Raw genomic sequence first — 19,598 nt, 5'->3', positions numbered from 1 at the left:
GTCATTCAATTTTATTAAATATTAAGTTTGCATTAATATGAAAAGTTTATAAATTCTTTGATACTATTTTCCTTTACATTATCTTAGGCATCCCTTCTCCTTTTTCCTTACATATGTAATAAAAAAAAAAATTATTTCCTTAAAGATACATTTACTAAATTTGTAGATTACTTTTTCAATATTTAAAATTTAGGTCATGTTTGGTATAGTATAATCAAAATTATAATGTAATCACGATTATACAGCATATTTGATTACGTTATTTGATAATACAAAAAAATTTGATGTAATGAAATGATAATTATATAACGTAATTAATTATACTTAAAATAATGTAATAGTCATTACATATAAAGATGGATGTGATCATGATTATTAGTTTTGATTTTTACCAGCACCGCTACTCAGTGACTATTATTATTACCATCACTACTTCTACTCTGTTACCACTACCACACCACAACCACCACCACTACCGCCATCACTATCACCATCCTATTGCCACCATTGTTATCACAATTACTTCATCATCGTTATCCCTACTTGGCTATTGTTATCTCTACCACCACCTGGCCACTATCATCATCACCACCTCATCTTGCCACCACCACTACCACCATCTAACTACCAAATTGTCGCTATCACTACCACCATTACTTAGCCACCACTATCACTCAATTATCAATCACTGCAATTATTATTATTTACTATTAATATTATAGATAAATTAAATATTAAAAAAAATTACCACTTTACACTACTTATAATTTTATCTTGCAACCAACAAGAAGAATATAATGACAATTACGTTATATTATGATTTTTATTATATTATATAATTAATTACATTATGTTCTATCAAATATAAACTTAAAATATGTAGAATTTTTATTTTATGAGACAAATGCTCTGTTTTATTTATCTATCTATAGAGATGATGATGTTATTGTTATAAAAGAAAAGGGAAAAAAGAAAGAGTCTTCAACAAGCAAACGGTAAATTGCCATTGGGTTAATAAAGCAACTATTTCAAGAAACATTTATATACCAACTAAGATGAAGAGCAAAATTGCAAGTCCTATGCGCAATGGGACAGTTTAATTTGAAAGGCATGTTGTCCTGCCTCTAACACCAAATGTACCCTTGACTTCAATGGGGGCAGTTTAAGCCAATAATTAATAGAATGGCAGTTCTAAACTCAATCTACAATTTGAAGGACAGAGAAGCCTAGGAATATATACGCATTTACTTATGGCTTCTTTGTACTCCGTCGACCTTCGTTGAAATTAAGACACATTGCTGACCAAAGTTAAAAACTTAAAAATAATAAAAACTCTTTGCTTTATAACCCCACACCAGCCAGTTTCCCATCTGATGTGCTGTGTTTCCTTCTGAGTCTCGAGTTCTGATAGCGTTTGGCTTTCTTTTCCCTGGGAAAGTTGAGAATTCTAGCTTATAGGCACCAGAATTTTTTCTAGTTCTTTGAATTGCTTGTCACTTGCTGTTTTCTTTTCACTGGCAAAGGAAGATGGAGGAATATACTCATTTTTTTAATCAGGTACCTGAGCAAGAAAAGTGTCTTGGTAGCCCTAAAGCATCAGAGGACAAAAAACTGGAGCTGAGACTTGGTCCCCCAGGAGACTTCTTTAGTTTCAAGAATATTACCACCGCTAGTGGAATCAAAAGACTACTTGATCAAGATAGATTTGAAGCGAAGACAGGAGATGGAAACTGGTTTTCTCATTCTCATGAAAAGCAATGCAAAAAGCTTTCAGGCCATGAAGGATCAGGTGAAATGGTATTCTCTTCTCCATGGTCATCATCATCAAGTGGCTCTCTACATTCTTCAAGTTTCCAAAGGGAGATTCAGAGGGAGAAAATACAGCCAAAGCCTTCATATCTTCAGTGTTCTACAGTTGTAGAGTTGCAGTGCCCTGTTAAGAAGCCAAGTTCTGGCCCTGCTAGTGCTTCATTTCCTGCCACCACAGCTGCAGGGACCAGTAACAAAAGGTATATTATCCTGCTTTTCTTTCTTTTTCTTCCTTTTGATAGAAATTAATCAACATTTAATTTAATTGTTGCCTTGTGATTCATATATTTATATAATTAAAGAAAAATGGGTGAAAGAACACCTTCTCATCTTAAGATCCAGCTATAAAATTTTAGGAATAAAAGACAGGGCAAAAAGGAAAAAGCATAAATATATATGGTTTTCAGTAGTCTAAAATTTTATAATAAATACTTCCCGATAATTGTCAGTTGAGTATAGTAATTAAAAAAAAATCCTTTTTTTCATTCAATGGGTGGAATGGACCGATTAACATGCTACACAACGGGAACAGAGGTAGCTATCTTCTTCTAGTTGAGGGGACTGAACTCGAAAAATTAATACATTTGAAACTCAAAATACCCTTTAATCAGTTTTTCATGGATATTGGACTCTTTCTTGGATTTCTTATAACCCTTTTGTTCTCTTTATCAAACAGTTCTCAACAGATTAGAATGAAATTTGGAATCCAAAAGTAGTACTTGTTTATTTCTGCTTCTCTGATTTTTGTTTTCGTGAAACAAGCAGATTTGCGCCTGCTCCAGTGGTTGGGTGGCCTCCAATTCGATCATTCAGGAAAAATCTTGCTAGTACCAGCAGCAGAAGCTCAAAGATGGTGGTTGATGATTTACCAAATAAAACTCCATCAGAAGGGTGCACTAAAAAGCCTGGAAATTTCAGAAATGATTTATTTGTAAAGATCAACATGGAAGGAATCCCCATTGGAAGAAAAATATGTTGGCAATTTAAACTTGTTACCGTTAGCTTTAATTATCGTTAAATTTTCTTATATTTTGTAAATAGGAAAATAAGTAATCTGCAGAATTTTTCTTTTTTTTTTCTGTTAGAGCATTATTAGGAGTCTTTTTCTAGTTGTTGACCATTTAATTGTACTGGCGGAAATATGGGAGCACGTTGCCAAAGGCTTCCTATTTTCTAGTTTTGTTTGTTGAGTTTTCATATATAAAAATGGTGCTTGGTCAGTGTTAAAGATTATCACCACAAAAAGAGTTAAATAATTGTGTTGTCCTCTTGATTACTTTCCCAATTGTTTCAACATTTGGTATCAGAGCCTGGTTGATCAAGGCCTGAAACATGTCTCATCTTGAGATTGAGAGAGCAAGGAGAGAGAGAGAGCTGAAAGAAAGAGAGGATGCCGCCAGCAATGCTTCAAACAGAGAAAGCGTGTCGAGTCAAGAGAAGGAGGGCTCGATTACGCTAAAATATCCCATGTTGACAAAGAGCAATTATGCAGCATGGGCTATTAAAATGGAAGTATTTATGATGGCTCAAGGTGTCTGGGAGCCAATTGAGTCTGAAGGTCCAGTTGATCAACGAAAGGACAAGATGGCATTGGCGGCCATCTATCAAGGTATAGGTGAGGATACCTTGCTTCAACTAGGGGCCAAGAAGACAGCTAAGGAGGCATGGAATATGCTCAAAATTAAGAACCAAGGCGCAGAAAAGGTGAAGGAGGTTAGAACTCAAACCTTATGGAGAGAGTTCGAGGCACTGGGGATGAGTGATTCAGAGACAATAGATGATTTCTCTGGAAAACTCACCATTATTGTTAATAAATTAAGAAGTCTCGGTAATATAGTTGAAGATGAGAAGGTGATTAAGAAGTTGTTACGATCTTCTTCCTCAAAATTTCTGCAGATAGTTTCCGCTATAGAGGAATTTAGTGATCTGAAAACCAAATCAGTAGAGGAGGTAATTGGATCACTAAAAGCTCATGAAGAACGATTGCTTGGTTGTGGAGGCAATTCGGCTGAAACAGTTCTTCTCACTAGAGCTGAATGGAAGGCCAGAGAGGAGGGAAGCTCTTCCAAGAAAGCTCAAAATGATAATGGTGAAAGAGGAGGCAGAGGTCGAGGCCGAGGACGCGGCCGTGGTAGAGGAAGGAGTAACAGTGATTCAAGAAGAACCTGATGATGAGACGGCCACGTAAGAAATACAAAAGCAAAATCAGTGTTATAGTTATGCCAAATGGGACATTATGTCAGAGAATGCCCATCGGAAGAATGGGAAGAGAAGGCCAATTTAACACAAGAAGAAGAAGAGGAAACCTCCTTGCTGTTAATGGAAACAGTAACCCTCAATTCATCTCAAAAGGAAGTGAAGGAAGTGGAGTCCTTTTTGTTGATGCTGGAAACGTGTGAGCTCGAGGTGATACAATAAATGGAGCCAGAAATTGCAATGGTAAATGAAGTCGTGAAACAAAGACCACCCAAAGACGAAGAGACCACTTGGTATTTTGATACCGGAGGCAGCAACCACATGTCAGGTGATAAATTTTGCTTTCAAGAATTAGATACTTCAATTACAGGAAGAGTAAAATTTGGGGATGGCTCAGTTATTGAAATCTATGGACGAGGATCAATACTTTTCAAATGCAAAAATGAAGAGCATTTGATTCTGTCCGAAGTATACTATATTCCAAAACTTAAAAGCAATATTCTGAGTCTTGGACAACTTGACGAAAATGGTTGCAAAATCATAATTGAAGGTGGTTTCATGAAAGTCTATGACAGATTGAAGAATCTGATTGTTAGAGTTGAAAAAAAGTCAAATAGATTATATGTGGGCAAACTTCGACTTGCTAAAGAAATTTGTCTCATGACAAAGCTGGAAGAACAAGGATGGCTATGGCACGCCAGATATGGTCACCTCAATTTTCACTCCTTAAAGAAGCTGTCCAGCAAGGGAATGGTAGATGGAATGCCCAAAATCAATCAATCTGCTCAAATCTGTGATGGGTGCATAATCGGTAAGCTTCATAGATCACCATTTCCACAGAAAGCTACTTTTAGAGCAAAGGAGCCACTTGAACTCATCCATGGAGATCTGTGTGGACCGATTTCGCCACCCACATGCGGAGGTAACAAATATTTTATGTTGTTAGTTGATGATTTCTCACGATTTATGTGGGTTTATATGTTGAAGAGTAAGGATGAGGCTCTACCATTGTTTAAGAAGTTCAAATTGAGAATTGAGACTGAAAAAGAAAGAAAATTGAAGGTTTTCAGAACATATCGCGGAGGAGAATTCATGTCTATTGCTTTCAAAGAATTCTGCGAAAATGAAGGATTACAAAGACACCTCACAGCACCATATTCACCACAACAAAATGGTGTGGTGGAGCGACGAAATCAAACAGTTATTGAAATGGCCAGAAGCATGCTTAAGAGCAAGGAGATGCCAGCAAATTTTTGGGGAGAAGCAGTTAAAACAGCGGTGTACATCCTGAACAGAGCACCAACAAGGAGCACTGAAAATTCAACACCATATCAGCTGTGGTTCGAAAGAATTCCAAAAGTACAGCATATGAGGGTTTTTGGTTGCATTGCACACGCAAAAAATTTTCCACATCCTCTCAAATTAGCCGATAGGAGTGTGAAGACAATCTTGCTTGGTTATGAGGAAGATTCCAAGGCGTACAGGTTGCTGGATCCTTTGAAGAACAAAATCATCGTGAGTCGAGATGTAGTGTTCGAGGAAGATAAGAGTCTTTGGCCGATGTAAAGACAACATGACGTTGATACTGGGAAAATTTTCACTGTACATCATTCTAACGCAAGGGATAATGTTCCCAGTATCAACGAAAATCAAGACAATCCCGGACAAAATTCACCATCAACTCCTTCAACTCTAGCCACGACATCATCCTTAGATTCCACATCATCCTCAGATTTCTCGACTCCAAGAAAATATAGATCTCTACAAAAAATCTATGATGAAACAAGAGAGGAGGTTGGGCTTTGTTTTCTCTCCATCGAAGAACCAGCCTCCTATGAAGATGCTGCCAGAAATGTGAATTGGAGATTGGCAATGCAACAAGAAATACAATCCATAGTGCAGAACAGAACCTGGGAGCTAGCAGATTTACCGTCGGGTCACAAAGCAATTGGTTTGAAGTGGATTTACAAACTAAAGAAGAATCCAAAAGGTGAAATAGTAAAGCACAAAGCGAGGCTCGTAGCAAAAGGGTATGCGCAGAAGTTTGGAATCGATTATAGTGAGGTGTTTGCACCTGTGGCTCGACTTGAAACAGTGAAATTGGTGATAGCTTTTGCTGCCAACAAGATGTGGGAAATTCACCATATGGACGTCAAAACAGCTTTCTTGAACGGTGAAATTGAAGAGGAAGTATATGTAACACAGCCTAAAGGTTTCAGCAGTGAAGAATATCCGTACAAAGTCTTAAAACTTCACAAGGCTTTATACGGATTAAAACAAGCACCGAGGGCATGGTACTCCAAACTCGACAAATGTCTGAAATCTCTTGGTTTTACAAAATGTCCTCAAGAACATGCATTGTATCTTAAAGATCAAGGTGATAATGCTATGATAGTTGGTGTTTATGTTGATGATTTGATCTTGACAGGTTCCAATCAGCTTGTCATTAATCAATTTAAGCAAGATATGCAATGCAAGTTCGAGATGAGTGACTTGGGTTTACTTAGCTACTACCTTGGCATCGAGGTAAAACAAAATCAAAGAGAAATCACTCTTTGTCAAACTGCATATGCTAAGAAAATCCTAGAAAAGCTTGGAATGGGGGAGTGCAACCCTTGCCAAATTCCAATGGAACCGAGAACCAAAATGAGTAAGTTTGGAAATGGAGAGCCTTCAGTTGATGAAACGCAGTATAGAAGTGTCATTGGGAGTCTCAGATATTTGGTGCATACCCGGCCTGATCTCGCATATTCAGTTGGAGTCATGAGCAGATATATGGAAGCTCCAAACACATCACACTTGACTGCAGTAAAGCAAATTCTCAGGTATGTGAGGGGAACTTTGAATTATGGTTGTGTTTATCAGAAAGGACAGTCGAGCCTAGAGCTTGTTGGTTTCAGCGATAGTGATATGGCAGGCGACATCGACGATAGAAAGAGCACTACTGGAGTAATTTATTTCTTAGGAAATAATCCCATAACATGGGTTTCTCAAAAGCAAAAAATAGTGGCTCTTTCATCTTGTGAAGCTGAATATATAGCAGCTACAGCAGGAACTTGTCAAGGAGTTTGGCTTGGACGAGTACTGAGTAATATCAGTAAAGAGAAGGTGACTGCCACAATGAAAGTCGACAACAAATCTGCAATAGCACTAGCAAGGAATCCCGTTTATCACGACAGAAGTAAGCATATCGAAACCCGTTATCATTTTATTCGAGAATGCTTACAGAATGGAGACATTAAAGTGGAGCATGTGAAGACAGAATTGCAGCTTGCAGATATGTTAACAAAACCACTCGCAAGACAGAGGTTTGCAGAACTGCGTAAGAAGATTGGAGTGGAAGACATTTCAAAGTTTGGGTAACAAGTTTAGAGGAGTGATTGTTGGCAATTTAAACTTGTTACCGTTAGCTTTAATTATTGTTAAATTTTCTTATATTTTGTAAATAGGAAAATAAGTAATCTGCAGAATTTTTCTTTTTTTTTCTGTTAGAGCATTATTAGGAGTCTTTTTCTAGTTGTTGACCATTTAATTGTACTGGCGGAAATATGGGAGCACGTTGCCAAAGGCTTCCTATTTTCTAGTTTTGTTTGTTGAGTTTTCATATATAAAAATGGTGCTTGGTCAGTGTTAAAGATTATCACCACAAAAAGAGTTAAATAATTGTGTTGTCCTCTTGATTACTTTCCCAATTGTTTCAACAAAATAAACCTGAATGCCTACGACAGCTATGAGAAACTATCCGTTGCCATTGATGAGTTATTCAGGGGTTTGCTTGCAGGTTATACACAAAACTCAATCGGAGTTCATGAAAACTATATTCCACACAAATTTTCCCCGTTTAAATAAGTGCATTTTTAGTAGCTTCTGCTGTATGTACATAGCTGGTTATTTATTTGTGATTCTATTGTTTCAGTTTTAGCTCAAAGGGAACATTCTGCTGCTAGGAATGGAAACAAAGCAAAGGTAGATGAAGCAAAAGCAAATGCAGGTTCCTCATCCGGAGCTGGAACTGGAACTGGGGAATATACTCTAGTCTATGATGACAGTGAAGGAGATAGGATACTTGTTGGGGATGTCCCTTGGCAGTAAGCTTCTGTTGCTTTTTTTTTCATTATTATTATTATTTACAAATCTATAGCACTAGGATCATGACCTCCACCAGCAAATATATGAAAAGTTTTTATTATTATTTTTTAATTCATTGATCTATTCTAATTGAAATTTGAGATAATTTTCATTTTATAATTTATTTTTATTGAAACTCAAACTTAAACTTAAACTCAAGATCTGTAGAGATACTTCAAAAGCTAAAACTCATTGGTATATTGAGATAAAAGTGATTGATTTGCAATGAGGTTTTGATATTTAGGAGTAAATTTGTGGCAGCATGTTTGTATCTACGGCAAAGAGGCTACGCGTGCTGAAAGCTCTCAACTTTCCACACAACGACGTGAGTTTACTTTTCCGTTGGGTAGTTTTTAGTTTCTGAAATTTGTCCTCGTATTTCATTTTTTTCTCTTAATTTTAATTTATTATTAAAAGATTTTAAATATTAAATTTTTTTATAAAAATTTCTTCAACGTACTATAATAATTTTTAAGTAAAAAAAATGAAATAATAAAATTAAAATTTAGAAATTTTTTTTAATAATGATTTGAAATTAAAAGGAAATACAAGATAAAGTTCAAGGACTAAGTACAAAAATTACCTTTTTTTTTGGTTGTAAAGTTGATGAAGTTGATAATGGATCTTTGGCCATTTCAACCAGTTTCAGTTGACAACAGAGAGCAACAAATTAAGGACGCCACATAGGTCCTTATTCGAAATCGAAGATGATGAAGCTTTAAGTGGAGAATAAAGTCATGGCATGCTGCGTGGCTTTCGGCTTTAATTTCCACCTCTCCTCAACCCAACTTTAATTTAAATTTTTTTTTTAGAATTTTCTTGAAGCTGAAGATGAAAAAAAAAAAAAAAAAAAAATACTGAACTTATTTGTTGGTTTTGTCACTGCTTGTGAATACTTGGATCCATCTCGTTCAACCTTTGTTCCAAGCTTACACTAAAGAAAGATAAAGTGTTTTTTTTTTTTTTTTTTTTTTTTTTTTTTTAATTTTTATTTTAGGATAGATATACATGCGATTAGGGAAGGGAAACGCAGCACAATAATTCTTAGAAATTAATACACGTACACATTAATCTTAGAAGACCAACCTACTCTTCAACAATGAGCTCTAGTGAATGCACATTAGCTTACTCCTCGACTTATTGCCTTTTTGTTGGAAGGTAAACATTCAGGGGATGGTAAATTCATGGTAATTTTATAAGCCAACTGATGTTAGCTATGAAATAGCTTCTGCAAGTACACGGGTCAGTTCCCACAGAGAATTGTGCTTAAATTAGAATTAAAGGAATAAGCTAATTAGAGTGGTAAAATTTAAAGAAATTAAAAATGAAATTTAAAATTAAAATTGGTATTTGAGGAATTTAAGCTAAATCAAACACTTAACTAAATTAATTAAACTAGATTACAAAAATTTAAATTGAAATTGCTAATTATGAAATTGGGAGGAATTAAATCTAAATTCAACAAAAAATTAAAGTGATTCTAGAGATAGGGTTTTCAATATTGTTTACATGTGGTTTATCCCTAATTTAGCAAAACACATGAGAATTGTAATTTTGAGGGAAATCAATTCTTAGTTCTTTGAAATATTTTTCAAGCATTTTAAAGTTGGTATTCATCAGGTCAAACCCCGTTTTCATGGTATTTCAAACCTGATAAAAACCCAATTAAAGCTCTAATTGATTTTGAAAGTCCCCTTAATTCTTTTAGCTTATCTTTAACACCAAGAAAACTAAGTTTATTGCTAGATTATCTACCCCAAATATTCACTTTTCAGTCCATCTATCAATGATTAAAACTTAACTTAATGAGGGCCCATTCATCAAGCAAGGCAACAAGCTCACAAGCAATAAATCAAAATGCAGCAAATTTCATTTAAATGACTAAATCAATTCAAAAACCACAATACAAAGCAATATTTACAAACCCATCTCTAGAATCTCAAAGATCTATTCACAAATCATGGTTTCAAGACAAACCCAAGTATTAAAATGAAGAAATAATGAAAATCTAAACTAAGGGAAAGAAAAACCCAGTAAAATGATAAAGAATCTGCTACTGGAGTGTTGCAGAATGCGTCCTCTGCTGCTGCCAAAAATCGATCTCACGTGCTCCTCTTCCTCTCTCTCTCGCTTGCAAAATCTTCTTATTTTTCTCCTTATGGAAAGAAAGAGAAAAGGAAGTTTTTATATGGTGCAAAGATCTGCCCTAGAATGGGTTAAAAAGACAGAAGATTCTGGAGAAAATGATGTATTAAATCAGAAAGACGAAAGTGCCACGTCAGCAATTTTCATTAAAACGTCACAAGCTGAGTTGGTTGTATTGCGCCTTGTGTTGCAAGTTGTGTAACTTTCTACCCGAGAAAAACTTCATAACTGACAACGACACAACCTGTGACACAAGCTGTGTCATAAGTTGTGCAACTTTCTGTTTCTTTAACTCAACTTCAAAATTTTGCAATTTAACTCTAATTTCTTCAAAATGGCTGCTCTTATCAAAATATACTAAAATTCTCCAAATTTAACCTACAAAACAAATAAGTTCCAAAAATTAAACTAAGAAGTGTAAAAAGGCAAAATTGACTAAATATATGCTAATATCTATAGTAATAGCTATAAATAAAGGTAAATTATGTGCCAAAATTATACCTAAATGATGATATAAAATGCATACATCAAATTCCCCCATACTCAAACTCTTGCTTGTCCCCAAGCAAAATTTCATTAAAACTCATTTGGAAGGGAATATAATCAGTCTTTGAAAACACAAAAGTCACTAATCCAAATCACCAACTTATCTCTAGCCACCAACACTACAAGAAAATATCGAAATAGAAACAGAATTTAGAAACTGAACTATATCGGTTTGTGATTTAAAACGGCTTTTGAAACAGAAATTGAATAGAACGGGTTAATTATGTTAGAGACTGATTAGCAACCGATTTGAAACCGAAATTTGAAACGGAACATAATCGGTTTCTAATTTTTGTGCCAAGATTTGGCGGCAAATTTAACATCAGTTTAGAAACCGATATTTGAAACTGAATAATACTCCGTTTCTAATTTAAAGATTCAAAACTAATCAATTATATTTAAGTCATATTAGAAACCGATTCTTGTCGGTTTCTAATTCCTACTTAGTTTAATTTAGAAACCGATTTAGAAACCGATTGCCTTCGGTATCAAAATAAAGGTATTTTCTATTTATAGTTAGAAACCGATTTATATCGGTTTCAAAATTAATGTAATTTTTATTTTATTTATTAAATTTTAAATTAAAATAGAAACCGACACCTATCGGTTTCTACTTTGTATGTTTACACTTAGAAACCGATAGCGTTCGGTTTCAAAATTTATCTATTTTATGTTTTATTTCATAAATTTTAAAGTCAATTTAGAAACCGATTTTAGTCGGTTTCTAATTTCTTTAAGTTCAATTTAGAAACCAAGATTTCGGTTTCAAAATAAAGGTATTTTCCATTTATATTTAGAAACCGATTTATATCGGTTTCAAAATTTATGTAATTTTTATTTTATTTATTAAATTTTAAAGTCAAAATAGAAACCGATAACCGTTGGTTTCTAATTTTATATTTACACTTAGAAACCGATAGCTTTTAGTTTCAAAATAAATTTTAAAGTCAATTGAGAAACCGATTCTAGTTGGTTTCTAATTTCTTTTTTTTTTTTAATTTAGAAACCGATTGTTTTTTGGTTTCAAAATGAAGTTATTTTCTATTTATATTTAGAAACCGATTTATATCAGTTTCAAAATTAATATAATTTCTATTTTATTTATTAAATTTTAAAAGTAAAAAATAGAAACCGATAGCTGTCAGTTTCTAATTTCTATATTTACACTTAGAAATCGATTCTAGTTGGTTTTTAATTTCTTTTTCTTAATTTAGAAATTGATTTCTTTCGGTTTAAAAATAAAATTTTTTTCTGTTTATATTTAGAAACCGATTTATATCGGTTTCAAAATTAATCTTGACAAGATTTATATTGGTTATCCAAACCGGGTCTTAACCCTCTAATCTCTACTATAAATTGACCTTATTCTTTATAGCAAACCCTAACACTTTTTCTTCTATAGTGTTGTGCTGCCTCGTATGCGCCATGTGCTCTCCCCTTTCCTAACTAGAGAAAAAAACCTTAAGAATCATATGTTACTTTTTTTTTTTTCTGTTTTCTGGAGTACACCATCCCTCGAATCCCATTCGGATCAACCACAAAACCCAGGGGTGTATAAAAGCCAAGAACTCAAGGTTTTGAATACAAAGCAATGTTCACAATCCCGTTTCTAACAATTCCTGTACAAGTCTCTCCATCACAGCCTTCCCTAATCCAATCCCCTGATACGAAGGATCCACCACCATGTCCCAGATGATGGCATTGAAAACATTGTCCCCTGCGGCTCTCGCAAGTGCAACTGGCTTCTGGGTTTTCTTGTGCTCCACCCAGAGGAGTGAGTTCGTGCTCTCCAATGCTAGTTTGATCTTCTCCTATTGCTAGTTTGATGCCCATATAGCAATTTTTTGTTTTTGGTTGACGGGGGAATTTTTTGAGGATTCTCATTTGAGGAATTGTTAAGTTGAATGGGGATTGAGACAAGTCAGGCTAACAAGAAGGAAAAGAACTCTTATGAATTGGAGAAAGAAAAGAATCCAAATTTGGATCCGTATCCAAATCCAGAAACCAATACGAATACCAAAGGGAAAAAGAGCCGGCGACGGCACCACAAGAAGGCGGTGGTGGTATCGCCGATTGAAAAACTGTATGTTTGCTATGCTAGCTCTTTCACTTACTTTCTTTTTGTGTATTCTCCTTGGATCAAAGTGTTGTTATTTCCTTAATGTTTAAATGCCTTTCGTTTATTCTGCCACTTTTCAATTTTATTTTAATAGCAATTGCCATTATATATGTTTTTATGGATGTGAGATATATTTGAAATTAATTATTTGGTCTGTTTGAAGTTTCTTTTTTAGCCATTTATCTATAAGATTTGCAGAATTGAGAATAGAGCACAGATCTTTGGTTCTGATTCTGCAAAATTAACTTTATTATTTTCTCATTTACTTTGTAGTTGATTATTTAATGGCTGCTTCCTTGTCTCTAGATGACATCAAACCAGAGGATTTTGGTCTGAGTCCAGAGATGCCATATTTTCGTGCACTTGCTGCTAGGAGAACCCCTAAAATAAAATACCTTCATATCCATACATCTGACAATTTCTCGATGCGTAGGGCTTTGAGGTGCATTTATAGTAAATTTGAGACTTGGGGAAGTATGTTTTAATTTGGGTTCTCTAATTTTTCTATTGTTACAAATGGGTATCTTCTGCTTCCCGCCATCAGGTGTGATACCCCTTCATAATCATCCTAGAATGACTGTTTTTTGCAAGCTACTATTTGGGAAGATGCACATTAAATCGTATGACTAGGTGGTTGATGGCCCTTGCAATGTGTCTGCTGTGGCGAATCCTTTTGATAGTGAATGTCTCTCTCTCTCTCTTATGTGTGATTATTCATACCTTATGTGTGATATTGGAACCTTATAAATAGAAGGTGCAAGAGCAGTTTTAAACCTTGGTGGAACGATGCTAGGTTACTATCCTGTTAGAGTGTTACCTTCAAAAACTGCCATACTTCTAGTGAATCCTACATTTCTGCCTAGGGTATGAATAACTCTGGCCCTTTTTGGTTGTGTTAGCTTATTTTTTTTGCACTGTCTAACATGTACTTAAGGTTGCATGACACAGATGGCTTTGCCATTTTGCTATAAGGCTTACTGATTGCAGCTTGTTTCTTCAGACTTATTTAATTTTCCAGTTAATAATTCCATTAAATCTGCAGGCTTCTCAGGCTGAAGTAAAAAATATCTTTGAATCAACCTGTGGTGAGGTGAGGACATAAATAAAAGAAATCCCCTTCCCTCCCCAAAAAGAGTTGGCTGTAAGGAGCATTCCAATGTTTAACTGCCCGTTTTTTTTCTTGTATATTTTTTCATTCATAGGTTATCCGCTTGAGGCTTTTGGGGGATCATGTCCATTCAAGTCGTATAGCTTTTGTTGAATTTTCCATGGTGAGTTTGTGTTTACAGCACTTAAATGAGTGTAAATTCTGAGAGCTGCATTGTTATGGGAATTTTGCTTGTGCTTAGTTTTCCTTGGATTTTAATATGTCTTTCTTCATTCATCCATTTTTGCGTCTGTTTATCTGTTTGTTATCATAGCTTCCTTAACAATATTATTACCTTGTTGGAGATCTAAGTAAAATTCAATTTTCAACATTCTATACCTAGTTAGATTTTACTAGATATAGAATGTTGAAAATTGAATTTTCATATTTAAGTCCTTTATATTGAACTAATGGAAAGGGAATTGTCCTGCTTTCTATTTGCATAAGAGTAATTTTGCATTCACTTTTACTCATTGAGGTGTTTTTCCTTGATGCAGATTATGGCTTTATCCTTGATTTGACTATGGGGCATAATTAATGTTTGAAGAGATATTATTATGGGACCAGAATATTCATGAATAAATATGGAGTGGAATGGTCCAGATCTTCTTGCTAGCATGGGTATTTACCGAGAAAATATGGCCAGACATGACTTGGTTCACTTTTGTGATATTGTAATCTATATTTGTTGTGATATAATTATCGCTCAATACTGAAGTTTGTAGGTTGGAGTCTATATTGGATTTCTTAGTGTTTCAATTGCATTGCAAGTCTATACTTTTCTTTGCATATATTAAATTTATGAACTTCATAATTTAATAAAGATATCATTTTCTCCAATGTTTCATTTATTTTATCTATGATAGAATTTTTAATTTTCTTGTATTGTTGAGAGTTGATAATATATTATATGCTTTAATATAAAAAATAATGCATTAAATAAATAAAAATAAAAATTTTTACAGTAATTTAAAACGGATTAGAAACTGAATTTCATTTTTAATTCGAAATAGAAAAGTATTTGGTTTCAAAATAAAATGATTTTATTTTATTTTATTATGCTTAAAAATGGATTTGAAAAAGAAATTCTGTTTCTATTTAAAAACCGAATATATTTTGGTTTTAAAAAGTGTTTTATTTTTGTTCCGATTAGAAACTAATTTGAAACGAAAATCCGTTTCAGATTATTAGAAACCGATATATTTTGGTTACTAATTTGAAATAGATTTAGAAACCGAAGTTATTCGGTATCTAATTTTAGAATGAAAATATCCGTTTCAAATTAGTTTCAGAATTAGAAACAGACGTCATATTCCGTTTTTAATTTATTTAGAAACCTACGAATTGTAAACTGACCATTTCGGTTTCAAATCGATTTTTAACTGAAATTAAAAACCGATTTTCAATGTTTTGAAACCGAATTTTCGGTTGCTAATTTTCTTTTTTCTTATAGTGCAAAATTCCAAATTCCCACCAGCAAAGCGCAAAAAATGAAGCAATCACTCTCAATAATTACAGAATAGCTAAGAATTAACCAATCAACCCAAGCAACAAATACCAACCAGCTATAAGAGTCAATTGTGCCTAAACAAACCTAAATGAAATAGATAGCCAATGCGTCTCAAATAGATGGTGAGTAATGTATGGAGGATTATATTGCCAAACCCATATGCAAGCATAAAAAATCTAACTCCATTAATGTAACAAACATTTTTCAAAGAATCATTAGGTCTTTTTAAGGGTTGTAATGGGGTTAAAATAGGGTAAAATTGTGGTTAACAAAGAAAGGGAATAAGGAGAACAAAATATGAGAATAATACTAATCATGAAACTCAATGTGCATCCAATATTTTTTTTTTAACTCAAGAGGAAAGAAATTCACAATGAATCTCAAGTGTTATCACAATGATTATATAAAAGGACTACTTTTTATACTCTTTTGATTTTGTACTTGTTCCTATTTCATGTCACACCCAAAATTACCTTTGGGATATTTTGATGACCCCTTTTTTTTTTTTAATCATCTTCTAAATTTTTTTTATGCACTTAATTGCTAAAATATTATTCTCATAAATGGGTGGTAGTGTTTAGGTTTCATGACCAGGTAAATGATTTGGGTTCCAAAAAAATTAGGGAATTAAGGTTCAAGGGGGCTTGCAAGGTTGAAATGAAATTAAGGTGGGTTAAGGCTAAATATGAGGTTAAAAATATGAAGAAATACCTAAATCATATTCTTATCAAATGCAAGTTAAAAATTTCACTTTGAAAGATCTAAGATGCTTGTTTTAGGAATGGTGAGACAACAATGACCATTTTCTTCCTTAAAGGCTTATTCACACACTCAAGAACTCAAAATAACTAATCAGAATCTGCATACCTAGATGAATATATTAATTTTCAGCTATTAAATAAGAGAAAGAATAATGCTTAAGACTTTGTACCTAGTTGGAAACTTTAATTCCACTAACCATCTAGAGGCAAGTTAGATTACTTGAATAAGCAACTTTTGAAATTCAAAGACTGGTTTAAAATCCAAAATTTTTTTTGTTGAATAAATGAAATGCATGAATGTATGAATGTATAATGAATTTATATGCACTAAGTATGTATAACTAAGTATATGAGACTATATGCAGTGTAAATGTATGAATATATACCAATATGAATTAATGAATGAGTATGTCACTATATGCAAATGAAAAGGAAAAATAATTTTTGCAAAAAATTTACCCTCTCCCCCATACTCATAATGGACATTGTCCTCAATGTTAAAAAAAATGCAAGGAATGGGATAATTTGGCTATAAATTCAATGGGTTCACTCAAATACTATGCAGGAAACAGGTGACTAATATGTGCATAAAGAATGGATATGTAAGCCTAATGAACTTTAAAGAAAGTGGATAAGGGGTACGCTGTTTCAGAAGTGGAGCACAACTTGTGCTAAAAATAACACAAGCTGAGGTAAGAATTGTTACCTCATTGAAGGTGTAGCCAATTTAATTAAAGAAAATGTGGATAGCTGCTGCACTCATTGCAAAAGAAACAGGGGAATGAAATCCATTAAAGCAATTAAACTCAAAAAGTTGAGATAGGGAGGTTAAGCTAAAAAATATAACCATGAGATATCCACTCATCAAGTGAAATTCCAGAGTAATATATCAAAAGCAAGTGAGAAAAACATTAAGGATTAAAAAAAAATGTACTTATAAGCAACTAAAAAAAATAATGAATAAGCAAATGTTTCAAATAAAAGAAAAGCAACACAAGCAAAATATTAACTTAATAAGTCGCTAAAAACACTAATTAATTAAGCAACTAAAATAAAGACATGAAATATGTAAACTGAAACTAAAAACTGGTCAGTCACGAATGATAACTCCTTTGCCCTTGCCATCTAGTGGAGGTGGTGGTGCTTTTGGTGGTTGTTGTGGAGAAATGATGCTCAAAATGATGAACAAGCAAATGTTTCAAATAAAAGAAAATCAACACAAGCAAAATATTAACTTAACAAGTCGCTAAAAACACTAATTAATTAAGCAACTAAAATAAAGACATGAAATATGTAAACTGAAACTAAAAGCTAGTCAGTCACGAATGATAACTCCTTTGCCCTTGCCATCTGGTGGAGGTGGTGGTGCTTTTGGTGGTTGTTGTGGAGAAATGATGCTCAAAATGAGTGCCTGGTTAGTTTCTATATGCTCTAGCTTAGCTCGCATGGCTTTCAACTCATCTTGCATTTCAGCACTCCTGTCCAAATATATGTCAGCTAAATCCCTTAATGTCTGAAAAGAGACATCAGTCATCTGGCGAAAGGAGTATATCTCATCACTGAGATTCTCCATGAATGTTAGGAGGGTTGCCATGGAGGGTCCAAAAGCTGTTGATGAACCAGATTGTGCAGCTAGTGGAGCTTGACGTGAAGGTTATGTAGAGGGCTGCTCAGTAGGTTGCTCAGATGGTGTAAAGGAGCTAATTGCAGTAGGGGAACCTGGTGGTGTAGCTGCTAGTGCTAGAATCTCATAAAGTTGTGTAGTCTCATTTTTAACACAAAATTTTTGGTTGGCCAAGTGAGGTCCATCCAAATACAGCAAGCCAGTTGTGATGGCAGCACACCTATAAACTTGAGGGTCAAAACCAAAATAGTGTGCAATGGGTGTGATCAAACCTCCAAACACAATCTTACCAGTACCCCTAGTAGCTTGGTGTAGCACATGGCGGCAAAAATAATAACCAGGTGAGACCTTTTTATCAGTTTTGGCACACCACAAAAAAAATAAGTCATACTGAGACATTGTGCCAACACTTGCTCCTCTCCTTAAAATTGTGTTTGCAATTAACCTTTGAAGCAACCGCAAAGAGTGACTCTATATTTTAGAGGCCTTACTGTTCCCAGGTTTGAAAACACCTCCTAAGGGTGCTATTTGCTGCCAGAATTCATGCCCATTATATTCCTTTCTACTGGTAGGCATTCTAATTAAACCATTAGTGGGGAACCCAAATATATGATGAAATTCATCCATGGACAGTACCTTATCTTGACCCAAGAATCTAAAGTTCATTGTCAAGTTATGATCCAATTCATATTAATGCTCATTAGTGGACAAGGAAGCCATAAATTCCTGCACTAAAGTGGGGTAAACCAATTCCTGTTTATGAACAAATCTCACCCAACCCAAAGCATCCAATAGATTCTACATTTCATCATATATATTCAGAGACTTAAGTGTAAACACATCCAAATACCGAGTCTTAACAATTTCTCTAGTTTCAATTCTTTTCTTATTTTTCTTCATTTCAGCAGTAGGCAACACCCATTGTCTGGCAGTAGGTACAAATGAAGGAATAGTGGTGTTACTTGAAGATTTCCCTGGGTGTTTACCGCTGATCTTGAGATTCCAATGTGAGCACTAGGTACGGCAGAAGTAGGCAGCTGGACTGGTTGAGGCTAGGTGGGCTATTCGGGTTTCTTTCTCTTTGTGCCGCTGATGGTTTTGTGTGGCTTAATACTTTTGGCTTTCTTCTTCTTGTATGTAGCAATAGGGACATCACCAAAATGGGCTGCCAGCGAGTCAGTATCCATTGGGTGGATGGGTAAAGGTTGTGGCGTAGGGTGTGAAGAATGAGGAGGAGAGTTTTCGAAGGAAAGAGGGGAATCGGTCATGGTGAAAATGGAAGAGAGGGAGTAGAATAAAAATGAGGAAGAGGAAGACGAAGAAGGAGTAGAAGAGTAAGAATGTGGTCATGGATCATGGGTTATGGCGAAGATTATGGCGTGAGGAAAGGAAAGGGAGCGGAGATTATGGTTGTGTTGGGGGTTATAGCGAGAGAAATAAAAAGGTAATGGGGATTTTGGGTGTCGGTTAGGGATTAAAAGTGAGGGGTTTTGGATATGGGTTATGGGCTTTGGGCTTTGTTAATTAGGTGTAGGCTTTTAGTAAAAAGAAGATGATAATGGGCTTTTGGGCATGGGTTTGGTTTAGTTAGTTAGTGGGTTTTGGGTTTTTGA

At 34.5% G+C, this 19,598-nt stretch overlaps 1 protein-coding gene and 1 long non-coding RNA gene across 7 annotated transcripts; both read left to right on the top strand.

The window, feature by feature from the left end:
• The first annotated feature begins 1,088 nt into the window (after positions 1–1,088).
• Positions 1,089–8,991, top strand: LOC110639770 (auxin-responsive protein IAA2). Of its 4 annotated transcripts, none has more exons than XM_021790850.2 (6): positions 1,089–2,009; positions 2,575–2,782; positions 7,714–7,786; positions 7,922–8,093; positions 8,378–8,458; positions 8,783–8,930. In XM_021790850.2, exons 1-5 carry the CDS (start codon positions 1,528–1,530, stop codon positions 8,430–8,432), a joined length of 990 nt encoding a protein of 329 aa, XP_021646542.2. In that variant the 5' UTR covers positions 1,089–1,527; the 3' UTR covers positions 8,433–8,458; positions 8,783–8,930. The 4 variants fall into 4 exon arrangements, with proteins under 4 accessions (XP_021646542.2, XP_021646540.2, XP_021646541.2 ...); XM_021790848.2 differs by having other exon boundaries at positions 1,090–2,009; positions 8,395–8,458; positions 8,783–8,991; XM_021790849.2 differs by having other exon boundaries at positions 1,090–2,009; positions 8,777–8,941.
• Positions 8,992–12,229: 3,238 nt separating this feature from the next.
• Positions 12,230–14,930, top strand: LOC110664870 (uncharacterized). 3 transcript variants are annotated; one of them, XR_002496761.2, is made up of 4 exons: positions 12,230–12,907; positions 13,986–14,033; positions 14,146–14,214; positions 14,588–14,930. It is a non-coding gene; the product is annotated as an uncharacterized LOC110664870 (long non-coding RNA). The 3 variants fall into 3 exon arrangements; XR_009148074.1 differs by having other exon boundaries at positions 14,146–14,930; XR_009148073.1 differs by having other exon boundaries at positions 13,986–14,930.
• Positions 14,931–19,598: the final 4,668 nt, after the last annotated feature.

This window comes from Hevea brasiliensis, chromosome 4 (assembly GCF_030052815.1).
Source record: "Hevea brasiliensis isolate MT/VB/25A 57/8 chromosome 4, ASM3005281v1, whole genome shotgun sequence".
In the NCBI taxonomy this organism is placed as follows: Eukaryota; Viridiplantae; Streptophyta; class Magnoliopsida; order Malpighiales; family Euphorbiaceae; genus Hevea; species Hevea brasiliensis.
This window is presented reverse-complemented; position numbering and strand designations above follow the sequence as displayed.